A 20,795-nucleotide genomic window follows, 5' to 3' on the forward strand; every position below is an offset into this window, starting at 1 on the left:
CTGTAGGGTCCGACCCGATGCGCATGGAACTGCGCAACGGGTCAGATGGGAGGTCACACACATCCGATTTGGGACGATTTCTTGGCCCGATCAGTCGGGAACGGGTGAAATTGGCCCAAATCTTACTAGTGTATGGGAGGTTCTCTCACGTCTAAGAACTCACACTTTAGTAAATGTACCCCTCAGAACTGTAGCTAAATCCGCCTTATTTCTGGTTGGGGTCAGACAGAATATCTAGATACAAAGCACTCTGCATTTAGAAAGGAGAATTGTCAGGAACAGGCAGGCAATTGCCATCAGTCCCAGCAGCTGATGACGGCCCCCTGTGGATGGAAGATCCCGATACGTCAATACTTCCTTGTGTCTTACCCATTGTTCGGTCTTCTTACCCCCACCCACCTCCCCCTGATTCCCCAGAGCCCTAGGACTCACTAGTGTGACACAATGAGCTCCAGGCCCAACATGGCCGCTCACTCATCTGCAGATAATCTCCAACACAAAGACGGCGGTGACAGGCCATTATCTCAGCTGGACACTGGCTCGTCCTGAAAGATGCGGCCTCAGGCCATGCAGTGACATGTCAGGAGCAAATGTACTTAGCAATAGAGAGTGATAAAGTGGTAAAGTACCAACTGGCTCCTAACTGGCATTTTTTAAATGCACCCTGTAAACGTGACAATCTGATTGGCTGGCACTTTATCTCTCTCTAAGGCTTAGCACATCTCCACATCAGAGCCCTACACTGGTTTCACAGTGGTATCTCATTACACCCTTCCAATATTCACATATTCCGCATCACGACGTGTATAATATATATTACACACATCCACTTTATAAAATGAATGAGGTCAGTATAATGGCTGCTTGATTGACAGCATCTGTTGGCCGATTTCAGACCATTGTATATAGTCTTGCATTTGCACATAATACGATTGTCAGGAAGACACTTGGCCTGCCTACCCAGAATGCACTGGGTGTGTGTGTGACCTACATGGCAGTGCATTGAGGACTCCTTTTGTCCCATTCATCCGTCAAAGTACATTAGGAGAATGAGTGCGTCTGAATGAGTACAAATATAATCCGTGATACAGAAACGTCTGTGCTAGAGTAATACGGGGAAGGGTCCGTCCCAGGAATATGGTGCAGAGCTTCCTAGGTACAGAGATATACAATGGGATGAGGCTGTATAACGGCCCTGATTGATGGATATACACAAGACCAGCCCTGAGGGCCTCTTATACCACAGACGCCATTGTAATGTCTTTTCTCCAAAAGCTTAAAAACAGACTTGGAGACAACACATCCAAGCCACGTGCGACACATCTAGGCCACGTGCGACACATCTAGGCCACGCGTCCCCCGCCGCCTTTTCTTTTTTCTTATTAAACCAAAAGAAATAAAAATCGATGTGTATGAATGAGTGCCAAAAGGAATAATCTCTCCGGCGAAGGACGCGGTCACAATGTACGTTCTTGTGTATAGATCGCAGCGAGCAATGAAACGTCTGCGTTCCATGGGAATCCGTTATGTTCTGTACGGCCTTATAAAGAGGTCATAAGAACCAGGGATAACCGGATGATGTCTACAGTGTCTATGTTGACAGTAAATAGGACGACACAAAAAAAAATATCGACATGCAAAAGTTCGACAATTACATATTTTTGGGACTTTTTTATACTTACAATCCATGTGAACTCCAATTCGTGTCCCGAGCGCAGCAGTAGGGGAGCGAGGCACCATGTGAGGGTTAGTGCCACACTAATGGGGGTCCATGTCAACATGTGTCGACACTGACAACAAAATCCCATGAAAAAGGCATGTCGACCTTATCCGTGTCCATCTGTTCACAGTGTTGACCGAGTGCATGTGACCTTTTGGCATCAACCGAGACACTGTAGATCTTTCTACCCACACCCGAAGTAGGTTAACTTACCCATGGGCGGATCCAGGGAGGGGGGAGATAGGGGCGATCGCCCCCTCTAACATTGCGTGGCTGTGATCGCTATCCCCTGCAATTTCTATTCCCTATATGGCAGATTTACCAGATTCAAAGATCTTATGGTGCCCATACACCTATGTGATCGGATGCGACGCGGCGTCGCAATGCGACACTTTTAACAAAAGACGATTCGCAACATCGATTTTAAAAACAATATTAAAAAAGACCATTAGCACATGTACGATTTAGGCCCTGAAGCAGCGCATATAGATTGATGGATTTAAATCCTCTTTAGAATCGATGTTTGGTAAAACTACACCTCAGTGCCAGCCGTAAAGCCATGCATGGAAGATCATAGACCAATCTTATGATCGGCAAGCACGTGCATCGTGAACGATACACGGAGCGATTTGTCGTTACGATCGATTGGGAACGCCCACATCTTGCAATCTTACACTATTTGTATACAGCAGTAGCTGAAGCCTCCGAAAGTACTGTCCTTGTGCTACTTGTACATGCTATTATCAGACATACTGTATGTTGGACACACTGACACAATCCCCACTGTAACACTGCCACCTGCTGGCCATACCATGGAAGCACAGGTGGCGTATCAATGCATGTTACACAAAAATATTGCTTAATACATCAAAAGTATAAAAAAAAATGCGAAAAGGCAGTGTCGTAATAAATACCTATTCACCAAGAAAATTCCTCATGTGCCGTGGTAACGGGCGTGTAAAGAATAAAATGCATTTGTCACATACTTTAAGTCTTTTTTTAAACGCTAGTAAAACACTATATAAAAATATAGATTTATAACCTGCTCTCCTACTTTACCTTGAACCTGCTCTTTATTTGACCCTTACGCCCTCCAAGAGCAATATTTAATATCTAATCAGCCAATTATGCAGCAGCAACTCAGTGTTTAAAAACATGCAGACATGGTCAAGGGGGTCAGTTGTTGTTCAGACCACACACCAGAACTGGGAAAGACAAAACAGTCGGAATGCCGTCACTTCGCAGCAAACGCCACCAATTATATAAACCCCCCCCCCATGTATCTTGTTATCGAACGTCTGCTTTATGCTGCTGTTCCGTTACCAAACATATATATTTATGATCATGCAGCGACGATACTAATGACTTTGGCTATTTGCGTATCATAATCTTAAAAAATATTCTTAATGCCACAATTTGTCAAGCGAATCTCATCAACGCACCCGAGCGATATCGTCCTAGAGCGGTAAGGGATCATTTACCAGTTCTCCGGGCCAAGCGCCAGCCTCCCTGAATTTGGTTATTCAAATATTTTTGATATAGCAAAGAACATGGGTGAAAAAAGTTCAAAATAGGTTCAAATATTGTAAGTAATATTTAAGAGATATTGATCACTGGAAAAAATGCTTTATTCATTAAATATTTTTTTTTTTAAAGGTTATTATTTGTGGTTATCACCATCCTGATATGAGAAACCCAACCAAAGCTTACTGGTAGCAAGAGACGGGCATTTGCAGGCCGGAAATGGCCATTTGACCTCTCCGGCGAGCAGGGCCGTCTTCCCTCGTGTGCCTTTCCCTCTTTTACATAACCATTTGAGTGCCAAGTGAATTTGGCAAAACAGGTGTTTAATTATCACACTGACCTGTCAGGTTTACCTCATATAGGAAATAAAATTTTTTTTTTTTTTTTTTACACATTTTGTATTTGAATTTATAGAATACCCCTTTCAGACAGAAAAAAAGACCAGGGAATTTCCCTGCTCTTGCCGTGTCGACCCGGGTTTTTCTTCTGTCTGAAAGGGTCAACACGGGTCTAAAGTTCCGGGACTTCGACCCAGGTATTTACCTGGGTTTTTTCCGGGTCTGTATTCCAACGGGTCGCCGGCTGTCTGAAAGGAAACGACCCGGGTTTTTGGGATTATTACACATTGTTAGGCACTGATTGGCTCTCCTGGTGGGGTGCTGGCTGATTGGTTGTGAGGATAGGCTTCTCTGATTGGCTGGGAGGGCATGGCAATGGAGCTGGCCTCTGAGGTCATTAGGGAGCTGAAAAAAGTATTGCATGGCCCACTGGTAGAAGCAAGAGGTGAGAGCTGCTGGCAGTGAGAGGGGAGGAGGATATCGGCAGATGACTGGGACAGTCAAAGATGCCACAGTGTACTCAAACATTGCAAATATACTGACAGCCATGTGAGGTAACATGTACCTTCCAGTATATAAAAACAATAAAACTTGTTTACAACATATCCTTGTGTCATGCCATGGTTAATGCAATGCAGTGAGCAGTCACCACCCACTTTTGATGACCTCATCTCTGTGTGCCTTTAAAACTGTACTATTCTTATGACACACAGAGTTTTGCAGGAAAAATCCGGCTTCTGTGTGAAAGGGGTCGACATGGGAAATACCCGGGTTTTTGCTCCTGTGTGAAAGGAGGTCAGCCCCTTGCTGCCTAGTTGTACCCGGGTTTTTGTATCCGGGAAATACCTGGGTTTTTGGGATTTTTCTGTCTGAAAGGGGTATAACAAATGTGATTGATGCTGGCCTTTTTAGCGGATATTTTGAACATCGCTAACAGAGATATTGGCACTCAGGATTTCCGATGGCACTGAATCCGTGGTTTTCTGCCACGCTGATACTTCTGTTAGTAACGTCTGCTGATGCAGCTATGGTTATATACCCTGTACTTGTCCTCTATGTCCGCGACTGATGTTTAATCAGGTGTTGCAAACACTGTACACCCACAATGGGAGACCAGTCTAAAGTGGCCATCAGTGGTTCATGCCAGGTAACAGTGACAGGGGAGGAGACGGTAGAGTTGTTATATCTGTCATAGGGCAAGGCTGATCAGCCTCATTCAATAAAGTCTCCCAAGTGTGTGTGTGTGTGTGTGTGTGTGTGTGGGGGGGGATCAGTAATGCAGATGCAGGTGCAAGATTGACAACTCGTGTTATCGCTGCCGTCTCAGGAGAAGAACCGCCTGAAGAGTGGACTTTGAAACCCTATTAATAAATAACGTTCTTATCTAATATCTATCCTCCCTGGGAGGTTGTAAAATCTTGGAAGCAGAAATACCAAACACAGGGAATCCGTAATATCAAGGGCTCCAGGCTGGGGTTTGAGAAGTCCAACAGTAAGACGCCATTCCAAGATTATCTACAGAGAGAGAGACGGAAAGTAAAAGTGTGTGAGTTCACACTGGACAGATATATTGTATGTACCAGAGACAAACGCTATATCTGTAGCACATTGGCGAGGGGGTACACCCTCAGGCCCCTCAGCAGAGCTGACACCGATATATATGAAAGATATAGCGACATGTCTGTCTTCAAGTACGGGCAACCTGCTGACCGCCTTACGCGGTCTGCATGGAACGCTGCCACTAGTGTCACAGCTGCTTGAGTGGATGGGCAAATTTAAATGCTGTGATGTCATATTGGGCATCCGTTTGGCAAGCATTTTCAGAGGTTACACTGTATTTTCAGCTTTGATGCATCTTGTCCATTGGGTTAATTTTAGCCGGTCGGCCATTTTGTACAGGAAGTTGGAGAAAGATAAACGTTCGCCTTGTGGCGACACACCTTGGCACTTTGAGGAGGTTAATGACCATGTCATTATGCCTACCAGGTTGTCCAGGCCTAATCTAGGTAAGGAGGGACAAACAGATATACTGCCCATTGGAACCAATCAGCATCTAATTATCATATCTAGTACACTCTAGCAAATGCTAGCAAACACCTGATTGGTTGCATGTTGCTAGGGGAAACATCTTCACTATAAAAATACATTTCTGAACTGAACAAGACCCTCCAGGCTGAAGTTTGCAGGACTGTGCCACATCCCCGGATGACACATCATAAAACAATATTTTTAGGATTCCGCACAGATCCGGGCCAATCAGATATAACGCACGTGCCAGAGATAATGATCTTCCCCAATTTCTCAGAGCAGCAGTAGAAATGACAGGTCCATACTCGTCGTTCTAGTGGGAGGGAACGCCCAAAGTAGGGATCTGGAATGTGAATCTTCCCTTTAATAACAGTGGAGGGGAGTGCCGAGGGTTTTATAACACAAGCTTCCACGAAGTTCCAAGTTAGGGCGCAGCAATTTAATGGCGGGGGTGCTTGATCAAGGAGGGCATATTCTGAGGTAAAATTGTAAACACTAATGACTGCAAAGTCTAACAATCATAAGACATAGTTATGTTGTGTATAATAAATACAGCTGAATGGTAAAACATTTCCTTTTGGTTAGATTCCATTGCATGGTCTACAGTTCGGAAGGACCCCAAAATGATTGATTTTAGTATGATCAGATTCTGTCAATAATATCTATTAAAAGCCCGTTTCAAAATCATTTTATAAAAAAAAAAAAAAATACAGATTTGTTAATAAATGCAACAAAAGTAAAATTTGACTGTTTTTGAAAAAAATGGGGCAAATGCATTAAGCCTGGTAAAGTGATAAAGTGGAAGGTGATAATGCAGCAGCCAATCAGCTCCCAACTGTTATTTTTCAAACCCATTATGTAACATGGCAGTTGTGAGCCAATTGGCTGATACATTATCACTGGCAATTTTTAACTTCTCCGGCTTAATAAATCTGTCCCATTGTTTTGAGTGGTTAAAAAAAATAAAAAAACATACAGATACAGCCGCGCTTATCTAGCTCACCAGTGCGTCAACTAGACATTCCTGGCAGCTGGCGTGTCAGCGAGCATGCGAGACGCTCGCGCGTCCATTGCAGAGAATGGGTCGCTCGAGCGTCTCCACATTCGCAGCCGCGGCCTGTCGAGTGTCTCGATGAGCCTGGCTCTAGCTGTACACCTGGCTCTAATTATACACATCATCATTTTCTTTACACCTCTTGCAGGATTTCATAGCCCTTGAGTGTAGTGTACCACACTATATACCCCTTATACACATTATGCAACACAATAGTAGACCCCCTTATACTTGCCCCTTACATATTATGCCACACAGAATGATCCAAAATTCATGTTATGCCACCCGGATTGAGCCAAAATTCACATTATGCCACACAGTATGAGCCAAAATTCATGTTATGCCACCCGGATTGAGCCAAAATTCACATTATGCCACACAGTATGAGCCAAAATCCACATGATATAAACCAGTGATCCACTCCCATGCTGTGGCACCTCCCCCCCGACGCTGCGCAGCGTCTGACGTCACAAAAGAAAATCCAGACCAGCCGTCCTCCGTGACAAGAACAAGGTTTCCATTGCACACCCAATTTGGACACAGGTGAGTACCCAGGTGCGACCCAAGAATTTGCAATGATAATCTCCCACAGCAAACTGGCAATAAGCAGGGTCACTGACGTCAGAAAGGGGGTGGAGCAGAGCAGCAGCGTGTCATCGGGGGGAATGGGAGAAGGCATCACTTGGAGCCGATGCTGCCTCCTCCCTATAGTGTGAATGGGACCCGCGTTTACACTGTCCACCGGCACTGTACCCGGGTTAGAATGACAGGTTGCTGGACCCGGGTAGTTTCAAAAGCCCCTTTCACACTGCACGTCGACCCGGGTTATTTGTGCCATGTGAAAGGGGTACAGCTGGCCGGCAGGAGTAGGCTGGTAGTGGTTGCCGTGGCGGTCGCAGAGATTAACATTCTGCGGCCATTTGGAGACATGGTGGTGACAAAAACGCATGCGAGTTTAGGCGGGTGTTGGTGCTTGCAAGGGAACTCCCGTATGCAGTAACACTAGCTCCAGCATCTTACTTACAGTGCCAGAGTCCCGTGTCCAACCCTGCTGCCAGCAATTTAAATTGCTTGCTCTTAAAATGGCAGCCAGTCCTTACTACTGAGGATTGGAGAAATGCAATTGGTCTTTATAGGAGATTGCATAACCTGGAAAGGGTCACCTACCAGATAGTCGCCACTCCAATTATTATCAATATGCAATGACAGTGACCCATTTAATAAATGGAACAGATCACCCCATTAAAATCCACATGTTGCTCGTCGGTCCTGATTTACTGGTTTGAACAATGGATTTTTAATAAGGATGTATAATAAATAAAAGTGTTATATAACACACAGCGCACCTTCTGTAGTGACTGCGAGCTTCTAGAATTTATTTATAAATTATTTCCTATTAGCGGTGACTCACCGTGACATCATAGGTGGAGTACGTGGTCATGTGACTGGCTGCTGTTTTATTGGGCTGCTTAATCCCATGTGCTTTGTACAGAAACGTGCTAAAACCCAGGTCTATACTTTCACTTTCTAGATATTACTAGAATTCTATATAGATTCCATAGCAATTTAATTATTAGACTGTCACCTCAGTGTTCTGGACAGGAACACCCGGTTCCTTCCACTATCCCCCCCCCCACTACACCAAATGGCACAGCCCTGACCTCATCAACATAATCCTAGTGAGTGTTCAATCCGCTGACTTGAGAAAGCATTTGAGCTCGAAACGCGTTAGTCTAGACCTCGAAACGCACGTTGGTAATAAGAATGTGGACTGTTGCTCTATGAGAGTACGTCTCCTTGGGAATCTCCACCTCAGCTGAAAACAGCTTGGATCTTGGGGGCAAAGAACCTAGAGCCTCAACCGGTATGCATTTTCCAGCAGGTCGGCTTAGCTGGGGAGCGTGTAACAGGAAGTGGGCGTGTTTCCGCAAATGCAACATCATGGTTCTACCACGCTACATAATGCTCCGATTACCACCACTGTAATGCCGCCACTTTTTTATACGGTAAGTGGATTGCTGCGGATGGGTTGGGGGTAGGTCTGGAAGCACCTCCTGAATTTTGGGAGCTTGCTGGCCCTCCTTGACAAATCAGCAATTATTCTGTGGAGCTATGGACAGGATCTGCTTACTGTCTGGCAGACAAACGTGCAACCCAAGCTGCCATTGACGGTGAATTGAATCTGTCCTTTTAATGTTTGAATTTTATATATTTAGCTCTCTGGGCTGCAACTATCCCACAGGTTCAGTTCAACTTCCCTCCTGAAATACTTTGTGCTGCGGTGACCATTTGATCATTCAGATTGGAGGGCAGTGGGGCGGTACCTTTCATGGTATTATGCAAAGCAGCCGATTGCAGGGGATACAGCCACACACACATTTTGGAAGTATGCAATTAGCTACAGGACTTTTATGCATGCCTCCTTTAAAAAAAAAAAAAAAGGGTTCTCAGACAAACAAAAATGTGGTTGGTCAATTCACACCTCAAAATAACAAATAGGGTCACTATAAAATCTCTTTAATCAGTGTCACAACTGAATAATACAGGTTCTGGGCCTGGTGAAAACCAGGGGAAATGCAGACTTGAATCGGCCAGCACCAGAACCTGTGTAATTCATAAAGGGTTACCATAGCAACCCGCTTATGGTATAAAGCATAGACTGACTCATGATAGACAGTCACATGGTCAACCACTGATGGTCGTCAGTCACAAGGTCGACAGGGTCAAAAGGTTGACATGGTTAAAAATGTCAACATGAAAAAGGTCGACATGCGTTTTTAATGTTGACATAGGTCGACATTGACACGGTCTAAGTGTGCCGCTGCGCTCGCCATGCTTCGGGCTCCGTGCCTTGCTGCGCTCGGCACACTATTTTATTCTTACTCCATGCCCTAGTATAGTGTTCATTCTAGCACCCGCCATCTTTGAAAATCAATGCAGTTCCTCTTCCCTGCCTGGGGTGTCGCTGTCTGCTGTGGTGTTTCTAGCACAGGTCTGGTTTGCATATCAGTGATGATAAACAGACCACGCTGTGCTAGAAGCACTACAGCAGACAGCGACACCCCAGGCAGGGAAGAGGAACTGCATGGGTTCTCAAAGATGGCGGGTGCTAGAAGGAACACTACCCTAGTGGATGGTAGGGCATGAAATACCGCCTGTCGGCACATGTAGGATGAAAAATTCGTCAAAAAAATACATGTCTACCTTTTTCATGTCGATCTTTTGACCATGTCGACCTTTTGTCTGTCTACCATATGACTGTCTATCATGAGTCAGTCTATGATCAGTCCGGATACCAGCAACCCAAGGCTGACTGAATACTAGATTTGTCACTAAGCCCAAATGACAGCTGATCACTATGGGTACACGGTAGCTGTTCCCAGGCACCAGCACCAGCACCTTGGTAACCAGACATAAACCAGTTCTGTGCTATTTGCTGCAGAACGGAATTCAAGGGGCTTATTTACCAACAGGGACAATGCGAGGCGGGACACAGATGTTATCAGGTTATAAATTCCAGGGGAACCTCAGCCATTATCCTGGGAGTTTACGAATCCTGCCCTCCAGCCAAGACATTCCTAAAAACAGGCAATATGGGCGGTGGGGTGTTGTGTCATTCTGGTTCATTCACAGCCTTGCGAGTCCACCAAACCCCACCTTGCGAATGGTGGTAGGCCCGGCCCACTGGCAGACGCTAAACATCGGACTCCTTGCGGACAAAGGGGTCCAAGTGAACAGACCTGAATAAGATCCTATGCCTTTATACGTGGGACCCTTTTAGAGGAAATCCCGATACCCTCTGTTAAGGCCCCCATACACTAGTGAGATTTGTTTTAATTTGACCCGATTGTGATGGATCAAGCCGATAAATCGGACCAAATCGCATGTGTTTGACATCCGGTCCGACCCGATCCCATGGTACCAGATAGGGCTGTCCCCTATATCACTTGATCTTTGCTCAGGGGTGCTAACATAAGTGTAAACCAGGCATGTCCAAACTTTGGCCCTCCAGTTGTTGTGAAACTACAAGTCCCATCATGCCTTGCCACAGTATTGCTATTAGGGGATGCTAAAACTATGGAAATGGCATGCTGGGATGCGTCGTTTCACAAAAGAGGGAGGGCCACAGTTTGGACATGCCTGGTGTAAACCATTGCATCTCAACATGGACTGCCAAGGAGGCTTTAGCTGGATTTACACCATTCATGACAGAGATAACATAAACCAGCAAAAACAGAGAATCCCGGAGCCCCGGGCTGGCGGGGGAAGGACACGCCTGCATGTATAGAAATACTTAACGAGAATACAAACAGATGGAGCCAGAATAACTTAATAAGTATGAATAATATGTAGCGTCCTACACACCCTCATAACACAGCCAGATATTTTACACAGTTGGATACAATAAAAGCAGTCATTTGCATAGGACCCAGTAGACACGTCCCTATGTAACAGCCACACCCCCAGTGCAGGATGGCCACGCCTCCTTTCTCATCTGTGTTGCAACAACATGAACCTAAATGTTGGGTAATAGGTTCTTATCAGTGCTGGAATTTATGAGCAGTGGGCCGGGGGCCCAGGTGCAAAAATATCATTTGGCCCACTCAGAATTTAGTCACAGAGGTAGGATATAAGAAAAGGGCCTGCTTCAGACTTTTTTGCTAGGCTGCGTATACTCGCATAGACCCCCCTGCCACCTGAAACCCCTCCCATTCAGCCGTCCAGCCGAAAAATCATTTGAACTAATGACTTTTCCCCGTTGGCAGATTCTAGACAGTCTGAATCTTTGGGCGGAGAGGGCCGAATTCGGATGTGTTGCTGAAAGCGGTTGCCTTCAGACACTCGCTAATACTCAGGAGACCGTACTCAGCTAGGGTGCTTCTGAAGACCAGGTGCAGTGCCTAATTTCCCACTAGGCCCGAGAGGCACGGGCCTTTGGGCGGCACCTGCTGGGGACGGCAAGCAGTGGTGTGATTTTTTGTTACTTTTTTTTTTTTTTTTTAAATACTTTTGCGCCGATTTACTCCGGGCACCGCAGCTTCCTCCCGCAATATTGTGTGGCTTTTTGGGGAAGAGGAGTAAGACATAGGGGCAGGGCCGGACTGGCCATCCGCAAATACCAGAAGGGCCGAATTTGAGTCCCGCTTTAAGAATATGGCCGTGGCTTTGGGAAAATGGCCGCCGGCCTCCTGCACTGAGGGACCTGTCTAGACAGTGCAGGAGGCCGTTACAGAGGGCGGGAGGAGAAGCCAGGAAGGAAGTAGCGCAGCCTGCCTGCGCTGATCCTCACACGACACCATACTTCTTACTTCCGGCCAGCTTTTGCGTGCACATTACTTCCCACTGCTAGTGCTGCAGGCCTGCAGCCTTGGTGTCCATCCGGCGGAAAAATCAGCTTCACAGCCTCAGGTAAATAGGAAATGTACAGGGGGAGAACAGGACTGAGGAGTCAGGACACCACAGGCTTCTCCCAGAGAACTTCTGGAGCAGCCTGTGGTGTCCAGTTATTGTGCAAGGGGAGCAGCCTGTGGTGTCCAGTTATTGTGCAAGGGGAGCAGCCTGTGGTGTCCAGTTATTGTGCAGGGGGAGCAGCCTGTGGTGTCGTTATTGTGCCGGAGGAGCAGCCTGTGGTGTTCTGTTATTGTGCAGGAGGAGCAGCCTGTGGTGTTCTGTTATTATGCAGGAGGAGCAGCCTGTGGTGTCCAGTTATTGTGCAGGGGGGAGCCTGTGGTGTCCAGTTATTGTGCAGGGGGTGCAGCCTGTGGTGTTCTGTTGTTATACAGGTGGAGTAGCCTGTAGTGTTCTGTTATCAGCCTGTTGTGTCCTGTTATTATACACGGGGAGCTGCCTGTGGGGGTCCAGATTGTTTTATATACTGTAATGGGCATTACGGTGTTCTCCATAATTTTTCTGATGCCACGCCTCCTTTCCATGAGACCATGTCCCCTTTTAGCCTAGCGGCTTCAACGCGCAAGGGTCCCGCCTACTTCAGGTGGGTCTGTGTACTCAAAATGCCAGGGCCAATTTCTGGTCCCAGTCCGGCCCTGCATAGGGGTCACGGACTGAGGTGGATCATTAAACATTTTTTGCTCCATTGTGAGTATAGGACCCTTCTGTTAATGCTGCTCCTCAGGGGTGTGGCCACACCACCTGGAGGCGTGGTTTCACTCCTTCCCCCGCAGTACCCCTGTTGTAGGTCCTTTATTTAAGTGCACTCTTGGACACAGTATTTCAGCTTAAACATGTTTCTTTCCCTCAGTATATTTTTTGAATCCAATAAATAGATCAAGTTATTTGTCTGAGGATAATATTTGCTATACCAGTCACATGTATTTATATACAGCTGATTTATCTATATTTACAGTGTTAGATCATATGAGCGACTCATCTTTCAGTTTATGTTGAATTCTTAAATTTCATACAAACAAGAATTGCCAGGATTACAGGATGGATTACACAGGGCGGGGGAAGAGGCTAATATTAGGTGACTACACACTGGATATTCTCTCTCCCATCATCACCCATTCCGTGCGCTGACCCTGGGCCTCCAGCAATGTTAATTACTATTCAGCTATATAATTACTGACGGCTGCCTGGCAGCTGCTGAGCAGAGTCTTATGCGCACACACATTTATTTACACAACAGGGGAAAGCTCTACAAGGTTTATAGAAAGTGCCGGCAACGATTGCTGACTTCCGTTCTTCAAGCTTCTTACAGGCCAGAATTCCATCCTGAAGCCGCTGGTAACCTGCCAACTGGCACCAGCGAGCGCCTCCTACAGGTTATGTGAAATACGCACAATTTAGGGGCAGAAACTCTGGGAAATTAAGAGAATGAGAACCATAAAAAAAAGAAAAATTGATAGAGAAAAGGGTATAGGGGTGAGGGACAGGTACCCCACAGGGCACGCTGGGACTTGCAGTTCCACAATAGCAAGAGATCCACAGTTATCCTGCAGTAAGGGTATATTTACTTAAGCTTATAAAAATTAAAAGAGGTCATGTTGTCCTTCAGTGGCATAGCTAATAGCTTAGCAGGCGATTCAGCGTAAGAATATCGCATCGCATGCCGTATTTGCGTGCGATGCGATCGCATGTGATGCGATTTTCCTATGTAATTTATTCACTGCTATTTTTTCCCCCCGGGCTGTGCGATCAAAGCGTGGTGAGCGCAGGGGACGCGGATCACGCTTCGGGCTCGGTGGCGCGCTGCGCTCACCACACCGTATAAAGTCGGCTCCACACAAAAACACGCATGCGATACGATGCGATTTCACTATGGTACCATACGGATACGGTCGTATTGTCGACCAGATTTAGGTAGACAGTCATTAGGTCAACACCGTTGGGTCGACAGGCAACAAGGTTGACAGGGTTCTAGGTCGACATGGGACGAGGTCGACATGGGACGAGGTCGACATGGGACGAGGTCGACAAATGCGTTAGGCAACATGGGTAAGGTCGACAGGTCGCGAGGTAGACATGGTTTTTTTCACTGTTTTTTTAGCCAACGTGAGCCGACAGGTGGTATTTCATGCCCTACCATCCACTAGGGTGTGGTGAGAGAATAAAATAGTATGCCGAGCGCAGCGTGCGAAGCAAGGGGCTGCGGTTCACTTCCAACTGTGTCCATGTCGACTGTATCGAAATTCAGGTTAAAAAAAAAAACAGTGAAAAAACCCATGTTGACCTCGCGACCTGTTGAACTAACCCATGTCGACCTAACGCATTTCTTGACCTAAACCCATGTTGACCATGTCGACCTAGAACTCTGTCGACCTAATGACTTGACCTAAGTCTGGTCGACAATACGATCCACACCCCTTATTAGAATTCTACATCTTTCAAAACCAATGCAGTTCCATTTCACTGCCCTGGGGGTGCTGTGGTGCTCCTAGCACAGTGTGGTCTGTATTTCACCACTAATATACAGACTAGACATGTGCTATAAGCACCATAGCCAAGAGCGACACCTCAGGCAAGGAGGAGGAACTGCAGGGATTTTGAAAGATGCAGGGTGCTAGATTGAACACAAAATTATACATAAAAGGAATGTGCTTGCAGTGTGGAGGTAGTATCCCACAGGATTTGCTGGCACTTGTGGTTCTTATACCTATTATACAGCTTCCAGTTTGGTCGTATTGGTAGGTGAATATGAGTCCACTAAGAACCTTAGGAATAACTATTTTTTCTCTGATGCATGATTGTATACATCACTATAATATTATACTATAATAACATATGCGGTCTTGTCTGTTCCACCATATACTGTGGCCGCACTATAATCAGGGAGAGAGAGAGGACACAGTACAAATACTGGAACTAAGCCCATAACTCATTTCTCCCTAACGCTTAATTAAGCCTCAGGAAAATCTCATTATTTCTGACAGACCGTGGCTGGCAATGTAAGTACAGAGCAATTAGAAGCGTATTATATGAGATACGCCTATGCAGGTAAGTTTTACATTCACGTAATGAGGAAAACACTGATAGGTGAAGATAGCAAGCCTGGACATAGGTGTCCATAGAAAATATAGGAAACTTCTATTTAATAATCCGGCAGCCTAGGAGGGCATTACATGGAGCGCGATGATTTAATGTTTGGTGACACCGTGACACGCACGGAGAACACTGTATCACCCGCTATCTTTGAAAACCCATGCAGTTCCTCTTCCCTGCCTGGGGTGTCGCTGTCTGCTGTAGTGCTTCTAGCACAGTGTGGTCTGTATATCAGCACTGATATGCAAACCAGACCTGTGCTAGAAACACCACAGCAGACAGCGACACCCCAGGCAGGGAAGAGGAACTGCATGGGTTTTCAAAGATAGCGGGTGCTAGAATGAACACTTCACTTATGCGAGGTACCGAATGCCTCCTTCACATGTGATACCCCACCAACTGCAGGCTGAGGAATCTCCGGGCTCCCAGGCAGCAGGATCGTATGATATATATATATATATATATATATATATATATATATATATATATATATATATATATATATATATATATATATTACATGGACTCACTATGCAATATGACTGGTGCTTGATAAACTGCAGATGCCACATGGCTTCTGATAGACCCGGTAACTGGCGTTATCTCGCGGCTTGTAGGTTATGCAGAACATTTAAACACCACATAACAGCATTCCTATTACTCAATATATGGAGGAGTTTATGAAACCCTCTAAACAGGACTAATGGAGATGTTTCCCATTCTAGCCAATCACATTGCAACTTTTATTTAAAGCATGAAGGATAGCGAGAAACTGATTGGCTGGCATGGGCAATGCTTCCATCTGTTCTATTTAGAAGGTTTGAGGCATCTCCCCCTTAATCATTAACAGCACACTGGCTACAGAATGTTCCCACAGCTCAGAAGCTTTCTGTTTAACCCTTTGCATGCCAGGCGAATTTGTCAAAATAGGTGTGAAAATTGCCAAGCAAACATTGTTATCCATCATAATGGCCTGTAATGTTACCTCATATTTTTTTTTTTTTTACACAACATTTTTTATTTGAGTTTACATAACAAATGTGAGCGACGGATGGAAAAAAAATTGCGAAAAACTCAATGTCAATCATATGCTGTGCTGACCATTATCAACTTGACTATTGACTTATGTTGACCAGTAGGAAACCTTAAGGTGCCCACACACTAGAACGATTTTTGGGCCGATTTCCGATAAATCGGCCGATATATCATCCGATGTTTACCGATAATCGATTTTGGCCCAATGCGTGCTCCCGTGGATCTTTAGCTGAATCTTATGATCTTACGTGCTGCACAAAAGATCAGAAGATTTAACAAAAGATCCATAGGAACGCACATGGGATCTTAAAGGCCCCCATACATTAGGCCGACTTGTCCTTAGGACAAGTCGGACCCAAATCTCCTGTGAGCTGCCCGGCAGCTCCCTGGGAGGCTCACATACAATTTGGCACTTGATGAGCCAGTTTTTACATGTGATAAATCGCTTGCAATTTATCACATGTAAAACAAATGGGGAGCTGCAGGGCGGTGAGGAGCAGTGGGGCGGGCAGCGGCAGTAGTGGGGGCGGGCGGCGGCAGTAGTGGGGGCGGGCGACGGCTCTCAAATTAGTTCCCGGCGGGTGCCGAGTGCGGCGAGTGATGCTGACCTGGCCCGGCATGCTGTGATCACAAATAGCAGCGCTGCCGCTGCCAGCCGTTCTGTGATTGGCTGAGAGAGCTCTCAGCCAATCACAGAACGGCCTGTCATTTGACAGGTATTTTAAAAATCGAATAGCCGCCACTGTGCGTCCCGTCTCGCAGCGGCAACGCTGCTATTTGTGATCACAGCATGCCCGGCCAGGTCAGTGTGTCTGCCCGCCGTGCTCCCCCGGTGTCTGCATGCATATGCCTGTCAGGTGGGTAGGCATATGCATAGCATACAGGGAGGTCGGATGATCTTATGTGCTGACCGTCCGACCTCCCTGATCCGGTCCGATGCGCACGGGACCGCGCATCGGATCGGATCATATATCACACACCTGCGATTTCACCAGGTTATCGGCCTAAAGTGCCGAAATTGGATGAAATCGTCCCAAAATCGCATAGTGTATGGGGGCCTTAAGAAAAATCTTTGGTAAAGATGTGCGCTTGCCTGAAATCTTTTGTCCAGGACGGAAAAAAAGATTTCAAGGCTTATTTATGAGCACATCTTACGATCGCAGATCTTTCTAGTGTGTGGGCACCTTTAGTCCTAGGGGTACATTTACTGACGTGTGAGTTTTTAGAGAGGTGTTACCCGTAGCAACCAGATACTAGCTATTATCCTCAAGAAGGTGCTAGACACATGACAAGTAGTATCGGATTAGTTGCAATAATACCATATTTACCATAGTGTCCATCTTTCAAACTTTGTTAAACATTTCCTCATACTGAGGACAAATGACATAAAGTATACAGTATGGGTGAAATTTACTAAGATGTGAAATACACTTCACAGGTCATGTTGCTATGGGAAACCAATCACATCCTGTCTACGGACTTCTAGAGGGTTTTAAGAAATAGCTTCTTATTTGTTGCCCATAGCAACAATCACATCTTCGTAAATTTCCCCCTATATGTCTTACACACCCATTCATATACTAATATAATATACACATGCCAACGTGGGACAGGAATACCAATATCCTCACGTTTACAGGACACCACTCATTAGGGTAATTAACCACACCTGCAAACCTTGCTCATCCGGTCTCTTGTTTGGTAATAGGACACAGTGAACGTGTTTTACAGCTTAACGTGTGTTTGATTCACCTGTAATGAGTTTATATGAGACGACTCACAAGAATGGAAGCTATGCGTCTTGCATCTATCCTGAACGAGCGATGACCATGGTCTATCAGGTTAGCAACCATCGATGTTTTGCGACCGATGCTCGTTGGTTATGCCATCCCCGATGGGGGTTTGAAGCAATAAGTCAGCGACGGAGGTCTGATGGCGGGGGTGTGCAAATGCGCAGTGGCCAACCATCGATGGTAGACTGCCGATGGATATAAGCCAGGATTTCGGGAACCACCAGACATCAATCGATGTGTTAAACAGATGTACGCATAGGACTGTGTTACTCATCACAAAGAAGTCTCTAGTTGTGGGGGAGATTTATCAAAGTTTGGAGAGCTATAAAAGTTGAAGATAAAGTACTAACCAATTGGCTCCTAACTGCCATGTTACAGGCTGTGTTTTAAAATGACAGCTAAGAGCTGAATGGTTGGTACTTTCTTTCGCCAAGATCCAACAAGTGATCCAATGGAGAGTCATAAAGTGTCAGTCAATCAGCTCCTAACTGCCATGTTACAGGCTGTATTTGACAAATGACAGTTGGTCGCCTGGTATTTTCGTACTATCCACTTTATCACTTAGTACATCTGGTCCTGTGATAGAAAAATGACAGAAGCTGATTGATTGGTGCTAGGGATGCCAATCCTGGCGCATTTTTTTCAATCCCGTCATTGGCATCCGCCCACTGCCCCACCCCCAAATGACCGCAGCGCACAATTACTCACATGGTCGGTCCGGCGGGTGGTGTGGCCGGTGAGCAAGGCAGGCGGTGCGAGGCTGTGGCCTGCGCAGTGTGACTATGACATCATGTCACGCTGCGCGCCGGGTCGGGAACGAGTGCTCGGACGCTGCCTGACATTAGACTGTGCGTAGTCTAATCCCGAAATCCAATCCCAGGATTAAAATCCCGGTGATTTTGGTGCCGAATCCCGGGATCGGCCACCCTAGTTGGTACTCTTTCGAATGGGTCTGAATCAGGCACAAAATTCTCAGGGAGAATATTCACCTGTTCCATCAGATCAATAGTTCCACGCAAGCTGATTGGCTGGAGATTGGTTCGTCGCACAATACAGCTGCGCTGTGTGTGGGACATTACTTCATTATCACAATCACTGTCCTTGGAAACTATGTAAAAACGTTGCACACTGTGTGTTACAAGGAAAATGATTCACACAACTCATATTTCCAGTGATGAGCCTCCTGTAATCCACTATGAAGGTCACACAATGTGCTGCTGTTGTGTTCTATACACAATTGTTACCCAGATAGTGGTGATAGTAGTGCAACATATGTAACAACCTGCACAGATAATAGTGAGCTTGGGAACATGACACTAGTGCTGTATTTGCACAATGACTCAGAGCTTTGTTCACAGGGTGGTACATGGGTGATTGCTGCTGGGGGCAACGAAATGCAACACAACACATCACAATACACCACTATAGCTATTGCACACACAGCTGCAGGTAATATCATTAGTCTGGCAGTACTCACCACTCTGCTGCCCATTCTCATTATCTCCCTGCACAGCTATGGCTAGGGTGCCGCGGACCAGGCAGGGACTGGATTTCCTGCGGATAGCCATTCTCCTAAAGTCATCGGAGCTCATGGTTGGACTCCTGTATGGTTATTGGACTCCTGTTCTGTCCTGTATGCTTGGCTGTATTCCTGTATAGTTATTGGACTCCGGTATGCTTGGCTGTACACCTGTATGCCTGGTTGTATTCCTGTATAGTTATTGGACTTGTGTATGCTTGGCTGTACTCCTATATGCCTGGTTGTATTCCTTTATAGTTATTGGACTTGTGTATGCTTCGCTGTACTCTCCTGTATGCCTGGATGAGTAATACTGTATGCTTGGCTGTACCCCTGTATGCCTGGTTGTATTCCTGTATAGTTATTGGACTCCTGTATGCTTGGCTGTACTCCTGTATGCCTGGATGAATACTCCTGTATGCCTGGCTGTACTCCTGTATGCCTGGTTGCTGTGCTCCTGTATGCCTGGTTGCTGTACTCCTGTATGACTGGCTATACTCCTGTATGCCTGGTTGCTCTACTCCCGATGGTTGTACTCCTGTATGCCTGGTTGCTCTACTCCCGATGGTTGTACTCCTGTATGCCTGGTTGCTCTACTCCTGTATGCCTGGTTGCTCTACTCCCGATGGTTGTACTCCTGTATGCCTGCTTGCTGTGCTCCTGATGGTTGTACTCCTGTATGCCTGCTTGCTGTGCTCCTGATGGTTGTACTCCTGTGCCCTTCTACCAGTGAGTGCCAGATGCCACCAGAAATGCCCTCCACTGCCTGCACCCAGGTGACTCACTGCAGAATTCTCCAGGATACATTCCCGGGCTGCAGCCAAACCAACCCCCAGCTCAGTATTAAGCTGATCAACAACTGCTGCAGCTACCACTGCAAGCTAGGGCATGTGTGAGTGACAAGCCCAGCCCCACCCCCCTTACCTCAGACTCCTCCCTCACCTGGGGAATCTGCTCACCTGAGCAGCACAGTGCCAGCACCATGCAGATGCACACTGGTTGCCAGGGCTGCAATTCCAAATATAGAGCAAGATTCACACTTCACAGTGGAGGAAACATCTTCAGCTTGTTAACACTATATGTGTCCTCATGTGCATCTGTTATTTTATCTATCTATCTATCTATCTATCTATCTATCTATCTATCTATCTATCTATCCGTCAGTTTGTCTATGGTGCTACTGCACAAAGGGCTGTGGGAGCAGACAGCAGGTAAATGGACACAAGCATTAAGTCACTGATATGGATCATATGGTCGACACCACTAGGTCGACACAAGCATTAGG

The 20,795-nt window shown here is 46.1% G+C and overlaps 1 protein-coding gene across 1 annotated transcript in view; it reads right to left on the reverse strand.

Annotated features, from left to right (window-relative positions):
* The window catches only part of FGD4 (FYVE, RhoGEF and PH domain containing 4), a 92,581-nt gene extending 72,227 nt beyond the window's left edge, over positions 1-20,354 (reverse strand). Inside the window, exon 1 of the mRNA XM_083181316.1 lies at positions 19,469-20,354. Coding sequence (XP_083037442.1) covers positions 19,469-19,583 — 115 coding nt within the window. The 5' untranslated portion in view covers positions 19,584-20,354. The remainder of the gene's footprint in view (positions 1-19,468) is intronic.
* Positions 20,355-20,795: the final 441 nt, after the last annotated feature.

Source organism: Crinia signifera, chromosome 4 (assembly GCF_055691185.1).
Source record: "Crinia signifera chromosome 4, ASM5569118v1, whole genome shotgun sequence".
Lineage (NCBI taxonomy): Eukaryota > Metazoa > Chordata > Amphibia > Anura > Myobatrachidae > Crinia > Crinia signifera.